At 28.5% G+C, this 23090-nt stretch overlaps 1 protein-coding gene across 2 annotated transcripts in view; it reads right to left on the bottom strand.

The window, feature by feature from the left end:
- Nucleotides 1–23090, bottom strand: part of LOC111638836 (mediator of RNA polymerase II transcription subunit 1-like) — a 92224-nt gene that overhangs the window by 12838 nt on the left and 56296 nt on the right. For both annotated transcript variants that reach the window (XM_023384589.1, XM_023384590.1), the window contains exons 10-15: nucleotides 19254–19340; nucleotides 19067–19181; nucleotides 11997–12121; nucleotides 11644–11750; nucleotides 11368–11548; nucleotides 6911–7006 (exon numbers count right to left, since the gene is read on the bottom strand). In XM_023384589.1, the coding sequence (XP_023240357.1) occupies nucleotides 6911–7006; nucleotides 11368–11548; nucleotides 11644–11750; nucleotides 11997–12121; nucleotides 19067–19181; nucleotides 19254–19340 (711 nt within the window). The remainder of the gene's footprint in view (nucleotides 1–6910; nucleotides 7007–11367; nucleotides 11549–11643; nucleotides 11751–11996; nucleotides 12122–19066; nucleotides 19182–19253; nucleotides 19341–23090) is intronic.

Below are 23090 nucleotides of genomic sequence, written 5' to 3'. Positions count from 1 at the left end.
ATGCATAAACATAGTTCTGTTACAAACAAAATATTTCTTTTTAAAAATTTGTTAATAACAGCATGACATTACTGAATTTTACTAGCAGATTTTTTATGGACTTATAACAACAGAATATGCACTGTATAAATTCACGTAAGAAAATTAATGGTAAATGATGTATCATTTATAATAAATATCTAGGTGACCAAATTTTTTAATATATTTGGAATATTCATTAAACATTTAAAATGTGATTCAATTTTTATTTTAAAAATGATACAAATACAATATGAACTACAAATAAGATTGGTTATTATACAAGAGTTAACTAACTAAATACAAGAACAAGAAAAGAAATTACATAAAAGCAAAAGATATTAGAATGAAAGTAAGTTACAAAAATAAACATTTTTTATAATGTATTTTTATTTTAAAATAAATAACATTTATTACATGTTCAATGAAATGTATAAAAAAACAGTATTCAGAAATATACTGATAGTTGTTTAAATTATAATTATCCATCATGAAAGTTCATATAAATATTAGAGACCATTTTTGTTTAATACATAATAATTTTTTAAGTTTACTCCTTACTTAAAATATATTCATATTTTAAGTAATAAAAAAGTAAATAATAATATACTGTATATATTTCTTACAGACTATGATATTCCTTTTAAGATAAAATTATAAGAATTTGTAGTCAAAATGCAAAGTTATGAATTTATTTCATTACAAAAATGTTGTCTTTCAATTTCTGTGTTAATAGATTTGTGCACATAATAGATATAAGATAAAAGGACAAGTAGCAAATAAACATTTCAAAATGACTTAAAATGTAACTCATTAAATTTAACATCTAAAAATTCATTTGAAAGAACTCTTATTTTCTTTTTCAATTAATGAAGAAAACTTTGTCAGAGTTGTGGAGAGATTCATAAAAAAAACTTTAAATTTACCAATTATACTACCAATTTTTCACCATAATTTTTAAAGTATATTTTTTCGTTCCTTCATTTATTTCTCTAACTGGATTAAAATTATTTTTACTCTGATTCACAAAATGAAATAAAAATAACCATGAGAAATTTAATAATTATCAGCCAATTGTTCTTTCAACTACAATAAAAAAATCTTCACAATTTTATTACTGACAAACTAAACACAGGTTATCAAATTTTTTGATTTTGAGTGATTATCAATTTGTTTTCTTCTAAAAGGAGAGAGACTATACAAATTCTTTTATTCATTATTTTGATTAAAAATTAAATATACAGTAATCAAAAATACTCTTTCTCCCATTAATTTAAAATTTATCTTTGATTCAATTTATATNAAAAAAAAAAAAAAAAAAAAAAAAAAAAAAAAAAAAAAAAAAAAAAAAAAAAAAAAAAAAAAAAAAAAAAAAAAAAAAAAAAAAAAAAAAAAAAAAAAAAAAAAAAAAAAAAAAAAAAAAAAAAAAAAAAAAAAAAAAAAAAAAAAAAAAAAAAAAAAAAAAAAAAAAAAAAAAAAAAAAAAAAAAAAAAAAAAAAAAAAAAAAAAAAAAAAAAAAAAAAAAAAAAAAAAAAAAAAAAAAAGACAAGTGTGAACTGCCAGGGAGGTCGGAGACTGCCACACCTCCCTTTTCGGGCACTTGTCAAGATGGCTATGTTACGATTCCTGGTCCTGAGAGTCGAGACTTTCTGCTCTATGTCGGTCGAGTGGAGGGAGAGTAATTGGGGTCAACCATAAGGCGTAGGCAGTATATGAGTAAAGGAGAATACCATTTAATAAATAAAATAAGTTTATTAAAATAGACAAGATCGACAAAAATTACAAACACTAATTTCAACACTAATACGCTTAAGGGCTCGAGAGAGAGTTTACACGGGTTTGCATACCTCTTTGTACATGTAGGTTTCGACGGCGATTCAAATTCATTAAGGGCACAAAGATATCCAACAAGTGGGTTTTTAGCATAATCCAAATTGGCATAAGTATAAAAGTTTGCAACTGTGGCGACAGACAGTATTCAATGACGTCGGTCCAGCTTTCGTTAAGAGACTCTCCCAAGAGGGGAAAGAAAGTATCTTTTATAGCTTTTTGCTAGGAAAATCGATCATGTGATCAGTTGTTATAGGAGATAAAGGTTATAGGTGTTCCTGGGACCAAAACAAGTGACGAAATTTGGATGCTAACTATAAACTTTCGTGCAAGTCGAGCTGTAGGCTGTGTGGGAACAATAGATAGTTATAAATAGTTATTAGATAGATAGTTATTGATAGTTATAAAAGGAGGGTTTCACATGTTCCCAGCTAAGATTGTTTTTTGTTTAGCCCATCCATTATATAACAGAAGTAGAAATAATTAAATTTTTAGATTAATAAAATTCCAATCTCACACAAGTGTTAATAATAAAATGAATTTATTACCAAAAGTTAGGTACAAACATGGCTACTTTTTGACATAATCACTGTAAAGATTGAGGCATTTTCATATCTGTGGACGAGCTTTTCCATCCCCTTTTCATAGAATGTTGTTGCCAGTGAATTGAGATGGCCTTAACAATGTTGTTTTGAAGATCGTCATTAGTCTTGAACATCTGCCTCTTAGCCACTTTTCTTGTTCAGGAAAGAGGTGGAAGTCACTCAGCGCCAAATTGAGGTTATACACTGGGTGTTTAAAGGTAATGAAAACTTCCACCAGCTTAAAACTTTTTAATGTGTGAAGACTTCCACCTCTTTCCTAAACTGAAAACGTGGCTAGCAGGGTAGAGGTTTGAGACAAATGACAATCTTCAAAACAACATTGTTAAAGCCATCTTAATTCACTGATGACAACATTCTATGAAGAGGGGATGGAAAAGCTCGTCCACAGATATGACAAATGCCTCAATCTTCATGGTGATTATGTCAAAAAATAACCATGTTTGTACCTAACTTTTGTAACAAAATTATTTTGTTATTTACACTTGTCTTTTTTTATGGACTACTGGAGCTTGAAAAGAAAACAGCCTACGTAGTTTATGCCCCAGATCCTAAGCATTCTGTATTTTTACCTTTCTTGAGTGATTTCTCTTTTCATATCAGCCCATAAAGGATTGAGTTTTTTCTTTGTGGTGATTTGAATCTTACCAACATCTCTTGGCATGCTTTGTTTCCTTCATATACCAATTTGGATGGAGCTGAAAATTACTTCCTCAATAACATTTTTTACTTTTTTGGTTATAACCAATTCGTAAACTTTCCTACTCACAGAAATTCTTTTTTGAATTTGTTTTAAATATGTTTTTTATTTTTACAAACTTTATTCATCATTTTAATTTTAAAATAATTAACATTTTACCCTATATTTATTTCAATACTGTTAAGGATAAAAAATTCAATAACACATTTAAATTATTTCATACTGCAATATTCAATATTTTATTTTTTGTCTCAAGAACTAGCCTAACTATTTCTCACCAGCCAGCATAAAAATATAGGAAGTTGCAAAATAGCAACTTTCTTTATTTTGATCCTCGTCAATTTCATCACTGCCATATTTGAATTATTACAATCTAGTAATAACCAATTTTTTAAAACAAGTTTTGTCTCATTTTTCATGTAATTTTATTTAAGATTTCCTTTTCTGATACCATATCAATATTTATTTCATTTTTTTTAATGTTGAATCAACATCATCAATTTTTGTCTACTTTCTATAACTTTAAAGAAACTTAATAGATAATAAAGTTTAAGTTGAGTTGATTTGAAAGTGTAAAAAAAATAATAGGAATCAAATCTAGCTCAATTTCATCTTATTCCCAAAGATTTAATTCTTGATTAATGGTACAAAATAATTTACCAGTGACATTAAGATGAAAGTTTTTGTAAGATTTTACTGGTCACCTTAGATAATAACAGATAATATAAAAATATCAGAAATTTTCTGATAACATTTTCTGATAATATAAAAATATTATCAGAAAATGTAATTAATAATTTTAATTTTAAGTTTAAATTAAAGTTGAATGTCATGCTGCATAACCATTAAATTAATTACAAAGGGTAGTTCAAAAGAAAAATTTTAAATTTAAAATAATTTGAAAGAATTTAACATGCATTAATTTTTATAAGATTAAAAAATGAATGAAAATAATATTTTTAAAGTTATAGCAAATGTGGTTTTTTCAGGGCTGTGGAGTCGGAGTCGGAGAGTTTTAGCCGGAGTTGGAGTCTTCAAAAAATCCGCTGACTCCGACTCCTTTTTACTTACCAACTTGTTATGTATATAAAACAGAAAAGTATTGGAATTGCATCAAATTTGACCCTCCAAGTTTTTTTTTTTTTGCAAATCTACATGTTTGGAGACCTCCCAAACCCCTCAAAAAAGTCAATAAAAGGGAAAAATTCGCACGTGTGTGTGTTGGCATCTAATTTGTTTAATTTCTTTATTTTCTGTTCTGAGATATTAAACAATATCTCAGAATGGGTAAAGTTTAAGAAACAAATATGGCACTGTAGCTTGCATATAAAGGGGCATTAATACTATTAAATTTTGGTTCTTAATTAAAGGTCCAGGGTGAAGACATAAAAGTGGTCATGTGTCATATCTCTTAATAAATAATTTACTTGTTATTAGCATTCAAAATTAAAAAAAAATAAAATAAAACTTGTCTTTACCCTCAAAGTAAGCTTTTTTGCCATTTTATAATAATACAGTAAAACCCGTTAAGATGTCCATCTTAATGGGTTTTAATGAACATCTTAATGGCTCTCGCTTAAGTTGTTAGAATGTATATGTGAACATGATTTAGTTCAACCACTTTCACGCTAAATAACTAACTCCTGTGTTAAACCATCTGACTCCAATTCTGACCACTCTGACCACAGAAATTATTAGGCTTCAAACAGGGTGAACAAAATCATGCTCCCCCACACAGTCTAACATCCACACATATAGAAAAAAACCTCAAATCTTTTGCATATCTCGAAATTTCAAGGTGTTCTGAGTCCAAAAATGTAAAAATTTGGGAGGAGTCATTTTTTGACCGAGCGCTACACTTTTCCTCTGTTATATATAACAGCCGGAAAAGTAAAAATTATCAAAAAGATATTTATATATTACTTAGAAAGTCTTTTAGCTTTGGAATAAAAAGTTTCTATGCTCTATCTTTATTAGAACTCTATTTATTGAATCTTTTATTCTGAGGTCACGTGATGACATCAGAATTTCTGGGTCTCTTTCGGTAACAAGTCTGCCCCTAGTCGGAGTTGGAGTTGGATGGTAAGGAAAAGTCGGAGTCGGTAGATTTTTACGCGACTCCACAGCCCTGGTTTTTTTAAAGAGCATTAATTTAATGATTTCTTCATTTTTTACTATGATATTTGAAAAAATATTAATAAAATTAATTAATCTGTTATATATTAAAATTGTCTTTCTTTTGAAATAACCCTTACATAGAAAAATAAATCACACAGAAATTATTAAATATCATCATACTTATACAAAACTTTAAAATTAACTTCTTGTTAAATATAATACAAAATATCATTATTTTCAATATTTCTGTTTGATGTTTCACTTATAACTTAGACTATCAGTGATTCCCATTTGATGGTTCACAAGCTTCAGGGAGTTAGTGCTAAAAATTTGTAATGTCACCAAATATTGTTAAATTATGCTTGGAGAAACAACTCCAGAAGCATAATTAAACTTACAGTATTTTTGATTTTATATTATGCTAAAGTTCTTCCTAGTGTTTGAACACGCCAAGTGACTACAATTAAACTATCCTATTCAATATTCAACATTATTTAGAGAGTTATGTAACAGTACAAATACAACCGAATTTGGTGCAAGCAAAAATGTTTTATTTGTAAAAGACACTCATACTGTATAGAGCCATTAGTGGTGAGGGAATACTCTTCAATGTGATCCACATTCTAGACATAAAAACTGAAGGTACTGAACAATGGCTAATCATAACAGATCCTCTACAATGCTTCTCACATGTCACAACATGTCTCAATAAATCACACTTTTTAAGTGTTCCCACAAATGAAACTGTTTTTTGTTGCTTGCAATGCCAAAAGTGCCATAGTGGTGAGTTTTGGTACTGATTTTATTTTTAATAGAACTGTCTTTTACATATCCTGAAATGTCACTATGCCAAATTTGATTGCATTTGCTAATTCTCTCTCTACAGAATTACACAGAGGTACTTTAATTACAATAACCCAGCATTTCATTAAAAATGAATAATTGTGTATTACAAAATTTGTAAAATAAATACTTTTTTACAATATACTTTTTAATTCTTAAAGTGGCATTTACTGCAACAAATTGGTATAATTAGAATTGAATAAGTTTTCCAAATCCTAATAAATACCAATGAGAACTTCTTGAAGAGCCATATCAAAATTATTCTACATCAAAGAACAATAGAACCCTGATTATCTGAAATAACATGGACTGTGGCTATCTCAGATAAATGAATAGCCATGACAATTTCAAATTAAAAATTATGAATATAAGAATTACTTGGTTTCATTTTTAATTAAAGTTAAATAATAAAATGCAATGGAAACAATCATTTTGTAATACATGTTATCATTTTAAACTTTATTTTATGAATTTTATAAGAAAAATACTATATTCACTTACAGATTCACCTTGGATAATGCAAAATTTCAGTTAATCAGAGATTGAATAATCAGGATTCTAATGTATTTGATAATTTTAAATATAAAAGTTTTATATAATATACATTCACCCAAGGATGTTCAGAGTACAAATGTTGTGTTAAAAGTGATTCACAAAACAAAAAACATTGGGAACCACTGGATTATGCTGTGTCATTTAAACAAAAATTTCCAATAGTTTTATTTATTTAGTAAAAAAAAAAAAATCGTATTTTAGCTCTTTAATCATAGATGGAAATACTCTAAATATTTTTATTTACCTGTTGCTAAAGACTCTTCCATTGGATGTTTAAAAGAAACAGTTATATGAGAAGTAGATAATGCAGTTATTTCAAATATCCAAGCAGAATCAATGTCTGTAAATAAAAATCTACTCAATAAACAAAATAAAAATGTTTGATTCTTAATAATTATTCTAACTAGAATACTTATTCCAACTTCTAAATCATTTAAAAACAAAATAAGAATTCAATTACATTCTGTAGAAATTTAACTTATCAATTTTATCTCAAAATACTGTATCATAATTTTTTATACATAAATTTTTAATTGATGTATTACATTCAATCTTATAAATAAAAGAAAATTCTGTTTGTAAGCTTGTATGTTTATTTGTGACAATGTTATATATGTGTGAGGCTTTTGTAAGCATATTTATGCTTGAATTCTTGGGTGACATCAAATTCTATCTTGTTTTTTCTCAACTTCTCTTTGGGGAAATTTATTTATTTTTTTATTCATATACATTCTTATACACCCATTCTATATTTTATTAAAAAAAAAAAAATTGAGAAAGCCCATAAATTTCTTCCAAATGATCATAAAAGTTCATTTTAGCATCACTACCTACGGGGCAATCTGCTATTGAAAACACAACACATTTAACTTCACATTCAGTTCTTAAGAAGTTATTAATATCTAGGATACTAGTTTAAAATCTTGTACTTCTGGCACAAGGTTCGCTCGATCTTTAATTTTACAGTGCTAGAAAGATACAAGCTTATAAACAAATGTCCCACAATGTTTTATTTAATAATAACAGTAGAAATCAAATTTATTATTGCTCAACAATTATTATTTTCGGTTTATCTGCGGTAGTCAAGAATGAGTGATGTCATCGTTTAAGCTAAAGAAGAATAGTAGAAAGACCGTTGGGAAGGAAAAGTTTGCTTCACAACTTACTTCAGAAAGTATTGGATTCTATATGATTTTCCATTGCTGAAACATGAGTTTCTATTGTTAGTATTAAATAAAGTCTATTTCTTTCTTTTGTCCACTGTGCTTAAATAAATAAATACAAATGCTAAAAATAATGCCGTACAAAAATCACTCTTAACACTGAACTATAGGTGTACTTTTACCTTAGTGCCATGTCACTGCATCAAAGTGCCACGAAGATCGGTATTTCACAAGGATACAAGCAAGGAGAACTCACACGGAAATTCCTACAGCATATGCAGAGTAGCAAGCCTTGGGAAGCTCCTTGTTAGCCTATATATATGTACATGTGTAGATGACAGTGCCTTATCATGTTGCACATGGTCACATGATAAGGCAAATGGAAGTATGCTGGTCGCTATTTCATACCCAAGCGCATTTACGAAAAAAAAATTTCATGTGGGAAGTGAAAAAAGCAAGAAAAGCAAGTTTGCCTCAGAAAAAGCTAAAAAAAGAGAGGAGCTATGAAAAAAAGCGAGTCACTTTAAGCCCTGCAGTAATTTAGTTTACTACTTCCAACATAAAATCTAACAATGCACAAATGTTTTGAAATTTTTAAAAAAATACCACTATTATTATTATTAATACTCATTTACTTTTCATGTTTCTTTAAAACATAATTATTGCCTCTTGAAAGTGTTTTGTTATAGAATTCTCTCTCTCTCGACTCTTTCCACCCTGTATTATAAGAGGACCTTATATCAAGTCCATTGTGGGTTTGGCCAGGCATACAATGTGGTGGCTGTGTGAGGGATGGAGCAGACATATCCATGACTGACTGTCCACAAAAAATTCCAGAGATTTTCAACCTAACTGGATTTATTCCCATGTTCTCCAGTGCAGTAGGCTGACACCTTAACTGCTTTGACTTCTGGCTGCCCAGATTATACTGTTAAGAATTACTTTCAACAGCTCAAATACTGTTGAAAGTAATTCTTAACAGTATTTTTTTGTATTCTTAACAGAGAAATTTTTTAACCTTTGCAAATATCTGTATAAAATACTAAGGAACAAGTCTATGCAAAGATACACAAATAAACCAAAATAGATTTCATTATGAGAGAATCAGAATAAAAACAATAAGATTCATCAACACTACAACAGAAGCAATTATTCAATGTATAAGTGGGGGACCCAAAAATAACCAGATTTTTTGTATAAAAACTTTATTTATTAACTTTTTTACAAAATTTCTTCAGTCACCTTCAAAGTACTCTCCATTAGATGCAATGCACTTGTGAAGTCTTTTTCCCCACTGTTTGAAGCATCTCTGGAACTCTTCAACTTTGATATCGTCCAGTGCCCTTAGTGAAGCTGTTTTTACCACCTCCACATCATCAAGGGTTTTTCGCAAGAATGTATAATCCTTACGGTATACATTGTTGCAAAAAATCTTTTTGTATTTTAATGGTCTTAAAAGGATATATAACATATACTGTTAAATTTTCAAAATAATAAGCTTTTAATTAGTAAGAAACCTTGTAGCAAGCTGTACATCCTTTCGATATAACACAATAAACGCCCTTAAAAAACATATAAATAGCTACCATTAGAAAATTCAGAAAATATATATAATCTATTAAAACTTTTCTAAATAATATTGAATACCAAGGTGAAAATACTGTTAAACATCAACATTAAATCTTTTGGTCCTCTTAATTAACTATTATTATTTTCTCAATTTTAAATCAAAATGATTTATTTTTAGTTTGCTAAGTTTTGGATTGGTTTATCATCACTTAAAAAGGTGGAAATAATTGGAGGGGGGAATAATTTGGAAATTTAAAATATTCTGAGAAACAATGTGTAGGAATCTGAATTTCAATAGAAAATAATATAATTTTGTTGTATATATATTTGATAACTGTCAACTTTTACTCATCAACTTGATAACATCTCATTTTACATGTTCTCAATGTCAAAAGCAACGCTTTCCTGCGACCTTTTGGCCTTCCAACTTTAATATAACGATTAATGGCTGTTGAGACAGTCACCACTCTCTTCCAATGGTTACAGTTGTCACCCAATCCTCTAACGGAAGTCATAGCCAACTCCTTAAGAGGATTAACTCTGTCACCAACAGTGTTAATCCGCCTAATAGGACTAACTTCATTGCTGAAACTCAAGACATTCTAGATTTCACCTCTACTCCCAGGACAGGGAGATTACCACATCTACCAGTGGATCAACCAAATTTCAGGTGTTTATGTCTGCATGCAATATCATGTAAATGCTCTCTCTTGCGACCACCTATGGTGTATAGGTCAGTTATTTTGACATAGTACGATGTATATAACATGTAATCCTTTTTTCTTTTAAAATAAATGGTAATTAGTTGTTTAGTAGTTCTTTTAAAATAAATGGTAATTTAAAAAATTTAAATATAAACAGGGATCTGAGTGATTTGCTTCTGACTCACCATCGCTCAGATCTCCTCCATCCTGAATCCAATCGCCTGCACACACAACCACTTGCAAGACGTAGCAACAACAACACAAACATTAAACAAAAACAGCCCCAGTGCCTTCTATTCTGATATAGTCATCACCAAAATGATGTTGACCCTTTGGTCAAGTGGTGCAGAAGCATAGAGGGTGCTTTGCACATTGTCACATAATGATATGAATTCAAACATTTCAGTTTTCATATCATAAAATTGTAATTTAATAAATAATTATTCTCTTTTAAATCAAGATCACTTTGACTAAATTTTGAGAATAATACTCAAAAGGTAAAAATGTAATTATTTTTAGAGTTACAATTATATGAGATGCATTTTAAATTTTGCCAAAGCATAAAGGCTTACTCAATGTGTTAAGCCAGATTTAAGTTCTTGTGTGTAGCATCTAGCACTTGCTTGTAGTAAAATGATGTATTTTGACACATCCTCATCTGTAGAAGATATATATTGGTCTTACAATACAAATTTATTGTTGCATCATTTTGAATTATATTGGTAGAAACAATGAGTGTTCAACTTTCTTTTTTATTTGAACTTGCCTCAACATTAACAGTTCTGCAACCTAACAACAAACACTGTAGATAACTATCTATATGTACAGTACTGTACAATATTTACAGTAACAAAGCACTCACTAATAATGTTAAAATGACATAATTTGCATCTTACTGATTGATGAGGCCAATGCCCAGTTTATGAAAAATGAAAGAGATGGTAATTGACAGTGTACTGGTAGGCAGGCATTTTAATTGCCATCAGAAATTGTTGCTTCAAGCCTGATGAAGGATTGTATGAGGACCTTTCATAATTTGACAAATGCAGAAATGATTTTGTTAACCAAATGAATAGTTTTATTCACAAAACCCAGATTAGTGGCAAGTGAGAGCCCTGAATATCCAGACAGTAGTTAGCAAAAATCTATATAAGAAGTGTAAAATAAAAATGAGAAGTGCCAATAATTTTTGTTGAAATTACTGAGTAACAGAGAAAGATAATCAATAACTAAATAAATAATTTAATTTATATAGCTAATCTTACTTTGTTTGCTGGTTGGACGGACACAACTTCCTATGACTGTATTGAAAAGCATTTGTTGTCTTAAAAATACTAAAATCTGTGGAACATGAGTAGGGTGAGTAAAAGGAATTGCAGATACTAGAGCACCTTGAAGATCATTAATAGCATTCAAGAAATAACAATGATGCTGATCTGGCAATGTCTGAAAATGAATATAATATTTTTCAATTAAAATCACAAATAAAAATATTTTAAGATAAAAATTTCTCACATTAACAAAGTTTATAATGTACTAACTACATAAAGTCCTTGATCACTGCGGCACTCTAATTTTCCTTCTGACATATCTTTAATGATAAGTGAGAGTAATGACTGACAAGTTGTCATATCTGCACATTCTATATCTAAAAAATAATTAAATTAATTGATTTAATTATTAGTTATATAAATTTACAGTAATTTCAAAATTTAAAAAATCTGAAGTATCAACCATTAAAAAACATTTCATTAATACATGTATGACATACGATGATAAATATGATGCAAACAACTACTGGATAAATTTTGTGAAATTTAAGCCAATTAATTTCAACTACTAAGATACAGAAATTAACAAAAAATAATTCAAAAATTAAACACAGAAAGCATACTTGTAACTGCTTGAATTTTCTTGATAAGATTTGTTGCCATTGGAATAGAATTAGGAAGATGCAGAACAAAGCTTGCTGGTAAAGTTGTACTATTTAAATTGCTCAAAGCAGCAAAAGATGGCAGACTATAATAATTAGTAAGATTTACTTTAATGTACTATACTTAAAATTATTTGCTCTTAAAAGTTAATGACAACTGGTTATAAAATGAAATTTATTCAACACAAAATATTTTTAAATGCTAAGATCTTAGAATAAAATAAAAGAGACTTGATTACAAATACCAATTTGGTATACTAAAAGTAATGCATATGAAAAAAATATATATACAATTTTAATTATAAACTGTTCTCTTTCAAAAACTTATTTCAGGTAAAAATGAAATCAGAGAATTTTCTATCAGCAAATTATTAACATATATTCAATTAAAAATTGTTAATAAGATGATAACAACATAACATTTTTTTTGGATTAATGCTTTTATTTTATTCTATGAAATATAATTACTTTATATTAATACAAACTTTATATATATAAAAACTAAATTTATTCAATTTTAATAAATAGTATTAAAAGACTAATTTTTAAGCATAAATTTTATATTTAAAAAAAGTGAATAAGTTATATGTTGTATGTAATTGAAGATTTATTTAAAAATTAATCCTAAAATATCAAAATTAAACAACAAACAAACATTACTAATATGCAGAACTAAAACATTTCCTTAATGAAAACCATTAAGCATATTTTACAATAAATACATTGTTTATTGACTAATCATTAAGACTAAGTTTTTTTTTAAAAATGCATTTTATCAATAATGCTTTATTCTTATATTTTATATAATAATCTTTTTAGGTATTATGATTAAAGCATAAGAAAAGTATCACCATTAACAGTAACATTCATTAAAATACACTCATAAAAATGGATATATAAAAAATTTTTTACAAATAATTTTCAACATAATATATTCTTAATGTAAATATGTTTTCTAATGACAATCAAATCAACTGCATGATGGTAATCTTCCCACTACATTAGTGGACATAATAATATTAAATATCACTTAGAAATGACAGGTGATAAGATATAGCTGTGACCACGGGGATGTGAGCTGCTTGTCTAGCGTGTGAGTGAACTTTTGAGAGGAGTTGAGACTCAGTAAACTAGAGCATGAAAGCAACAATAAAGAAAGGAAAAATGACTTATGTAAAAATTTGCTAACAGGTTATCCTTGGATTTAATTATAATATTACTAATAATTGCTGGAATTGAATCCAAATCCAACCCAGCCATCTGCCCCATTCCCCACAATGATTAAGTCAATTGGAAATGGAAAAAAGGGGGCATCGTAATAATGGCAGACCTCGCAAAGTAAGTTCCAAGGATGAGGAGAAAAAGAATCAACTAGCAGAAATTTTAAGTGAGGAATATTATCAAATAAATGGAAATAGTAAACAACTCTCTGAATCTATGAAAAATCCAAAAGTTTATGAGTACTTCGAACCAGTAAGTGAACCAGAATCATAAATTATTGATGAACCTCAATATACATTAAATATGATCTAATTTAGGATAAATTTAGTCAGCTAAATATAGCAATCGATTAAATCAGAAGTAAACATATTGAAAGAAGAGAACAAGAATTACAAAGAAGAAATGAAGGGAATCAATCAAAAGCTACAAGAACTGGACAAAAAATCGAAAAATAATCATCTTAAAGTTATGTTTGAATTTGAAATTGATAAACTTGTAAATGAGAAAACTAAAAAGAATATAATCATTTTAAATTACCCATTCAAATCATTAGATTACTTACAAGAAATTAATCTATTCATAAATAATGATTTAAGACTAAAAAATAATGAAATAGAAGGACTAATCAAATTAAATAATAGGAAAAATAAACCTATTGTCAAAATAATTCTTGAGTCTGTTAATGCAAGAAATAAGATTCTTAGAGAATTTTGGCAGTCAAAATCAAACTTAGTTGGTGAGGACAAGGAAAAAATATTTACAGCCGATCCATGCAGACAATCGAGGTTAAGAAGGAAATATCTACAGATTAGGATTAAACAGAAAAAGTTAAACAAGAATAAAATAATAGTTAGAGATGATTATTATATAAAAGACAACTTAAGATATACGTATGACACTAATTCAGATAAGATTATTCAAATAGACCATTTTTTAGGAATAGTTTAATCATAGATTCAGAGGAGGAAGGGAAAAAAAAGATACTTAATACTGAGACAACCCAAAATAACTCGAATTTTGTCCAGTATTCCAAAATGAGTTCGAAGAATTGGGCTGATAAGGATAATAAGAATAATCTTATGTCTGTAAGGAATACCAACAAAGGCAGAGAGAATTTATTTATAAGTTTTTGGAACATTCAAGGACTTCAAGGAAAAATTTTCAGTGAGCCAGTAAAAAATCATATACAATCTCATACTATAAGTGGCCTCACAGAAACCTGGATTGCTGAATTAAGTAAAGAAGACAAGGTGTTTCTAGAACATGAAAATATGATGTTGTACAGCAGAGCTCAGAGGAAAAGTAGAATGGGCCATCCAGCAGGTGGTCTAATATTGTTAATCAAGAGGAACTTTGGAAAACTTTTTAAAACACTGCATAACAGACAATTTATTTTTGTGGTGATCGAGCTGAAACATAGAATTAATAATATATGTTGGAGAGAATTATATTTATCAATCTGTCCTCTTCTTCAGATAAAAAGTTGATATTACATAAAGTCCAAAGAAACATCAATCAGAATTGATAATAATTAATAACAAAATTATCAAATTTTCTAAGAGTAATTGCCCAAGGTGTCAAAAAGTAATTTCAAAATTCCATATGTTTTGTGGCTGTAAAGACACAAAGGAGCTAGCACAGAGTCTTAAACTATGCCTTTTACCTAAATGTACTAACGAAAAAGCTATATATGTAGTATTCTATATAGCCAAGATCGATACAATTTATAGACAATACAAATATGCTCACAAACTCATGTTGATGTAATAATTTTAATAACTAAACAATAATAGAAATTTAATTATATTTTACACGTGTAAAGTAAAAATGCTTTCATTTGTAGCACAAATTGATTGTCTCTAAAGTGTATTTACCAAGTTGTACTATAAACTTATCTGACCATGTGATAGAGATCCTGGTTTAACTCAGGTTGATGAAAATGATGTAAGAAACCAAATCCGAGTGTTATTTTTAGTTATTTTTTATTTTGCTTTTTATTCTATTTTTGTTTAGGGCTTATGTTTTGTTAGGATGAAGGTTTCCTCACCACTCACCTTAGAAACTTAAAAATAGAAGAAAGAGAACCAACTCAACGACGAAAAAAAAGCACAGTAGAAAAACTCACGCACACTTGCACTCCTGAGTGAAAAAAAGTCTGCTTATGGGGTCTCCCCCAAGAAAAAGGGGGAGACCTCACAAGCACAACTTAGGAACTTGCTAAACCTTAAAGAATAAAACATCCTAAAAAATTGTAAAAAAGAATAATGTAACAGGTTAGTGAGAATTTGTCATGAAATAGGCTGCCAGGCAGAAAGGAAAAATTTACTGTTAGCGATAAGTATGTAAATGAGGGAGTGATTTCAATCAGAATTGTGACGTCACCTCATAGTATAAAGTCCGAACCTCAAGTGAAGATGACCAAGGTGAGCTTCTGTTAGCAACGAGTGTGGTGAGCTTTGTAGCAGTGAACGACAAGAGGTGTCTGATAGCGATAAAGTGATTCCAAGGCAATTTGAAGTTATTTGATTTGTGGATCGAAGATTAGAAAGTCTTGAGAGTTGAGGAAAAAGGTTCCTAGTATATTGAGGTGACGATTAGGACCTTAGTTCATAAGAATTGTTGTACATAAGTTAAGTCTTTGAATTTTTTGTCGATTTCCAAAGAGGAATAGATTTAAGTTAGCAAATAGATTGATTTGAGTTATTTGTCAGGTTGATTCTTATTGATTTTCTTTGAATAAATTTGTTGTTTGATTGTTACTAAATTTTGTACATAGTCATTATTAGAATTATTAAATATTGGATTGGTTTTGACTAACTTTGTCATTATTTCTTTCGGTGCATGCTTAAAATCCAGGCCTGGCATATTAATGCGAATTCGCGTAAAGTACCCATTAGGTAACGGCTATTTCCAGCACACAGTCGTTTTGCTAAATGTTGTAAAAGGCGTGCAATGTATATTTTAGTAATAGTAAGATTTGATTGTTACTAATATGCATTCCTTGTAACTGGCCATGGTCTTAATATGATTAAAAATGACTGATTGATATAGCTGTGACAAAATCAGGCATGACAAATGACGCTAATGAACAGATTAAAAAGATTTTTGAAATTTCTGGATCATTTTGAGATATTTATAAAAAACAAAGTCAAAAGCTCCTCCATCAGTAAGAAAAGTATTTTCTGTATTTTCTACTAATTTAATGTTTAAAAATTAACAGAATTAATTATATAGAATGTTTAATTAATAGAATTGTAATTTTGAATGGAGTGAACACATTTAATAGAATAGCCTGTTTTTGCCTGTTACTGGTGAGGGTGCTATGTTCCTAAAACTGATAAAGTTTATGAGAATTAGCTAGCTGTAGAATTAGCTCCATAATCTATGGCCAGTCAATCTGTACTCATATGTGCTCAAATATGATCATATTGCATCCAAACATCAATATGTGAAGTTTCAGTAGCATAGAGGAAATGTTATGGTTTAAGGGGTAGTCACTTCAATGAGAAAATTTAAAGTTAAGATTATCACTCAATATATATAATAGCAGTGTTTATGGAAAAACTTTCAGTATTATCTGTTTTCCTGGCATTTAATCCATATCAAGCACCTGTCAGGCCACAAAAATGGAAAAGCCAACATCATAATATGTCAAATCTTAAAGCTAGACAGGTTAGATAATACATCCAGGTCAAAAAATGTGAATGTTCTGCATTAATATGCAAGAAGTCCAGATCTAAATATCATAGATAATACTTGAATCTTTCAGAAGTGCAGATATACAAAGATCAATAGTATAGGACCTGAGAGAAACTTAATTAATTGGACTGTTACTAATTTCAACAAGGCCATACCAAAACAACTTTCTGAGGTAGTGGCAACACAAGTAAATCAGATACAGTGAAAAACTAGACCTATATTTCTATCATACATAATGTGTTCTTGATTCTTTTGTGGTAAACATTATGTCCATGTTAAAATCTTAAGTTTAATAAAAACTAACAGTCTCCCACACCTGCATTGAGTATGTGATTTTATATGACTACATTTCCAAATCTCTACACGAGCAAGCATCATGAGTATGGAACATTATTTGACAGATCAGAGTGTCAAATAATAGAAAACATTTTGGACAGAAGTGTATGCTTAAATATTTTTACCTTATAAAGAAGTGTGAAGAACTATGTAAAACTTATAAATTTGAAAATAATTTCAAATACAGTAGGCTCTCAATTTAACAGACTAATTGAAGGTAGGAGCATCTACTATTGCTCTTAAGAAAAGTCCATTAAATCAAATGTGTTTTTAAAACATATATTAATAATAAATTTATAATATGCAGGATGTATTAAAATGTTATTATAATGTGAAAGTATGAATAAATTATTATTATAATGTACATTGTAATTTATATTCATTGACCCATCTTTTAGTGTGTTTTATCTGCAAATAAACAAAAGAAAATCTGTCAAGAGAAAATATAAATTTTTCTTTTAGGACAGAAATTTTTTATCCATTACATTGAGAACCTACTCTGTGTTTTTAGTTAAAATGATAAACTTAATGAAAAATTATAATTGCATTAACAGTATAAAACTATATTAATTTCAGCATTCCATAATGCATATTAATCATTAGTAATAAAAAATAAATCATTATAATCTTTCTGTAACTTTACCATTTTATGGTAAAAGAAAGAAAGAAAGAAAGAAAAAAGATATCTAAAGTTTATAAATTTAATGATTATTCATAAATACATAAAATATTTCTGTTGATTTTAGAAACATACTGATAATCAGAATTGGTGTCATTGACTATTAATAAATGTTAATAAGTAATAATCAATCAGTTACTTCAATCAACAGATTATCAATTATTATATTTATAAAAAATAAAAATTATAAAAATATTACAGAAATAGAAAGCTCATAATAATTAAAGGATATTTCAATATTAGATTTATTTTATATTAAAAGCACTACTATCAGTCTGACATTTTACAATCAATCTATGACAGTCTTGAGCAACCTAGAGCAAATGAGGTCCTAATATGTGATCTCCAAGGCTTTGGCAAAGTAATTTTATTTTCCTGTTGTCTGCCTTGTGCCACTATGAAACTCTAATTAAGCTGATATTTATGATAATAGATTTCCAAACCAAATTTGATAAAACATGTTGGTGAAAAAAGATATGTAAGCTGGATAAATATGCTTTGAAGTCATATTTGGCCTGTAGGCCATAGGTTGAAGATCCAATCTATGATATTATTCACAAATAATTTATTTATTCTGTCATGACATATATGCTATTGATTAACAAATGCAAGAGGCTTTGTACCATATTAGTTATTTTAGCATAGGACCAAATTGGATTATTAAATTATGTTAATGAACAAATAAAATTTATCAAATTTATTATTTTCACATAAAACAATAATCTTTGCTTCTATTATAGTACTAAACTGATATGCTATCTTTATTATTTTGAGTAGTATGACTAAAACATTTCTAACATGAAATAAAAATTAAATAGGAATTTTTTGTTGTGTCAATAATTATTTAAGCTATATTAAATAAATATTAATTATAATGGTAATTTATTTTTGACTGGTTAAAAGTTTCTATTCATAGTACTTTTTCCAATACTTGGAATAATTGAAAGCTATATAAAAATTTAATATTTTACCTTAACAACTGATAGTTCATTACCAAATGGAACTTATTTTTATAAATGAACTATATTTTATCAGTAACATTATTGCTAATTTATTTCTTTTACATAATATTTTAGATATAATTTTGAACAAATACCTTTTTCCTTCAGGAGTTTTTGATACACTTAAAAGTGACATTGTTTGCAATTTGTGTGCAGTCGAACTTTCAATACAAACAGTAACAGAATGCCCTAGATGCCTCTCTAGAACAGCTAAAATAGAAATAACATTTTAGATATTTTGTATTTAATAAATACTATATTTTATTTTAACATTAAAATTACCATCAACAGTAAGTGGAATTGATGATTTAGTTTCAACATCCAACAAGTCATAAGGAGAAATAAAATAAGTCAGTTTCATCGGATTACCTAGAAATATAATATTTTAATTATTCAATATGTTTCAATATGTTCAATAATTATTCAATATGTTATTTAAACAATTTAAAAACAATGCAACAAAATATTCAAACATTTTAAAAACAATATATTCTAGCAAAAATTCAATGGCTAGAATATTATAGTGAAATCCAGTTAACTCAAATCAGTTGGGGGGGAATTCATATTTCAAGTTAAAAAGTTTTGAGTTATGGAAGTTCAGCTAAAAATCAAGATTTTGTTCTCTGATTGATTGGTGACACATAATAAATTCAGACAATATTTCTGTGGGTCTTATTATGTAAAATCAGTATATCAATGTAAACTTCTTGATGTTTCAAGAAACTTGCAAACTAAACTTATAAACCTTACTAAACAGTTAGGAATGAATGGGTCAAGCAAATGCATGATCCGTTTTCTCTTAAGTATTTTAGTAAAGACTTTTTTAAATTGCAATATTTCAAATTTAGAATTGACCTATTCTTTATTTTTTATTACAAACATACCACTCTTTACAATTGTTATATTTTTAAAATTTTTCTGCAAAGGTTACATATATTTCGACCATAATTGTTTTTTTAAATTAATTTATCAAAAATCCATTTATTTATTATGTCAGCTAGTCAGAGAAATCCATAAGAAATCAAATAAAATGAAAAAAAAAAGCAAAACCCAACAAAAAAGCAGGTTCATGATTTAATTTTCTTTACCCATTGCTCACTACTACTATGAATTCATGCTTTGTTTTCTAATTATGCATTAACTAAAGACATTTTGCATTATTTTCTCAATAAATTAGTTTTGTTAATATTGATCACAGTGCCTGCTATCAACTTTTAGCACCAATCTCTGTTTTTATTTTATTGTTACTTGAGGATGAGATTAAAATGTAATTCTGACAATCCAATTTTTTACTTCATGGATTGAGGCTTTATTGGCAAATCTACCAACTAAAAGAAGAATAAACTTAAACATATGACTGTTGGTAGGTTAAGAGTTTTATAATCTCAGTGAGATATCTATGAGGTGGTCTAACGCTATCTTCACTGTTAATCTGAAACCTGATCAGTTGACGTTAGTTGGTCTTAGGAATGCTAAATTTCCACCTTGGGACAGATTCAAAATTAAAACAAGCCACTGACAGAGAGGACTGGTAGGAGGAGAACAAGTAGACTCAAATCACCTGCAAACAATCACGAAAAAACTTGCTTTACTGATGATTTTTGTGTAGAACACCAAATTTTAAATATGCTCATTATATTTTAACTAATTAAAACTTGATTTTGACAAGTTCTTGCTAGTTTGATTTTAAATTCCATGAACTGTAATTAAAATTATGATAAAATTCTAAAGCAAAATTTCAGTGAAAATTAGCAATTACTGTAGAAAAACAAAATTAATAAAATTTTGTAATTTTTATAAATGAAACACAGTGAAGCATCAAAAATCTGGATATCAGAAATCCACATTTGGCCATCAAAAATTGGATATTAACCCTTTTGATGATAACTTGTTTTCCTTCAGTTTGTGTTCTTTTGCTTTCCCATTATTGATGTTCTACAAATTCATTCAGAATTCAGAATTTTTTAATTTTGAAATTATGATTAGTGTATTTTTTGTTTACATATAGTAATTCTGTAAACTATATTTTGAATCTTTGCAAATATTCCTACATTTCTTGTGAAATACTGGCTCAAACTCAAACACCTAAACTTTAATTACAGTGTATTTAGAGTTTACAGTATTTAAAATGCTAATTTACATGTATATTTGAAAATCTGGATGGGGTTTGTCCTCTATTAGTCTGGATTTTTGATGCTTCATGCTTTCAATTTAAAATATTTAAGAATGTGGCTATTTATACACCTACTGTTTTCAGTCTTTAATTACATATGTAGATAACTTTATTTGCTATGATTCACATAAAATGCAATAATTATGTAAGCATTACAAAAAAGCCATTTAAGAAATTTTGATAAAATAATAATAATAAATGAAAGATTATATATTTTTTAATTTTTTTAATATACTTTTTTTAAATATGTCTATTTATATATAGATATAACAACTCTTTTATATACATTATTTATAAATTAGTATTTAGAATCAGGAATCCAACTATAATATTTGCCTGCATTAAATCTCAAATTAATGGTTAACAAATTAATTTTATAAAAAAACTTTATGTAAATTAGTGTGTATATAATATCAGGTGTAATGTTCTTAATAGGGTTTGCGTCCCGGGACGTCTTGTGTCTCGAAGTCCCGGGACTTTTTCTAAATTTAATTGTCTCGGGTCCCGGGACATTCGGGTCAAGACTCGAGACACGCTTATCGAAATTGTATTTTCAAAAGGTTAGCCAAGCGACACTTCTTTTGTTCTCCCTCCTGTTTACAAATAAACAACGCAGGTGGGGGTAATTTACAAGACCGTGTGACTTTTAACCTTACTCTGTTAAATGTTTGTTAAAATATTTGCACACTGGTCACCACAGCTCACAGTCACAAAATACAGATTTTTTTACTTCGAATTTGAATAAAACTGCACTTATTGCTTTTGTGGAAGATCCGCATTACAGACTTTTTGAAAATATCCCTCGTATCTAAACGCCAGATTTCGAAATACAGTAGACCCCCTATAACGCTTAGATACGTTCCACTTTATAAGAATTTACGTCGTAGGAATCCTTAAGTACATGAGCCAATCACAGACCGACACGTGTGAAGTTTACGGACTAAGGCTGTTTGAAATGTTTTCTTCTATAAAATTAACCGATTCTAGACTAATTCGATTCAACATTTCCAAAACACGTATAATTTTTTGGAAATAATCCATATAAACTATGCTATAAACAAAAACTTGTAGGATTACTTACCAAGTGTGCACTGTTCGACTAAGCCGTTGCTTACGCTTGTTTTCGTCGTGAAGCAGCGCACCAAACAGCGGCTGCATTTTCTAATACAGTGGTACCTCAGGTTACGAACGCCCCAGCATACGAAATTTTCAGGGTACGACATGAAATTCAAACATATTTTTGCTCCACGATACGAACAAAAACTCACCATACGACGTTACATTAGTTTGCATTTTTCATTTGTTTTTCTTACTACAGTTATTTTTTTAATGTATTACTTGGCTTTAATTTGAGTATGTTTTTCGCGTTGGAACGAATTATTTGGTTTTACATGTAATCGTATGGGAAAAGATGATCCACCTTACGACATTTTCATGATACGATCTCAGTTTCGGAACGGATTAATTTCGTATCTTGAGGTATCACTGTAAATTATTTTTCTGCGAAAAATTCGTTGACCTTTCGAGACATCATTAATATAAATAATTTTTATGGCCGTCGAATAAGAAATGTTTCTTTCACAAGAAATGTATAAAATTAGTGCTGTATTAGATTTATGGTACCTAATTTACATACTGTACAGACAATAGTAAACTCAACTTACTCGCCTAAACTCTCCGTAGCATGGCTGGACGACAGAAAGTATATATATTGTAAGGAACCAAGTCTGAGCTTTATTTTTATTTTACTTTTATTTTGCTTTCATTATATTTTGTTTGGGGCTTATGTTTAGTTAAGACGAAGGTTTCCTCACCATTCACCTTAGTAACTTAAAAATAGAAGAAAAACCAACTCACCGACGAAAGAAAAGCGCCGTAGAAAAACTCGCGCACACTTGCGCTTCCCAAGCGGAAAAAAGTAAGTCCGCACCGAGAAAAAGGGGGGG

The sequence above is a fragment of the Centruroides sculpturatus genome, unplaced genomic scaffold, assembly GCF_000671375.1.
Source record: "Centruroides sculpturatus isolate CEXI.00-Female unplaced genomic scaffold, Cexi_2.0 scaffold1107, whole genome shotgun sequence".
Lineage (NCBI taxonomy): Eukaryota > Metazoa > Arthropoda > Arachnida > Scorpiones > Buthidae > Centruroides > Centruroides sculpturatus.
The sequence above is the reverse complement of the archived record's forward strand: the minus strand, read 5'-3'. Positions and strand labels throughout refer to the sequence as shown.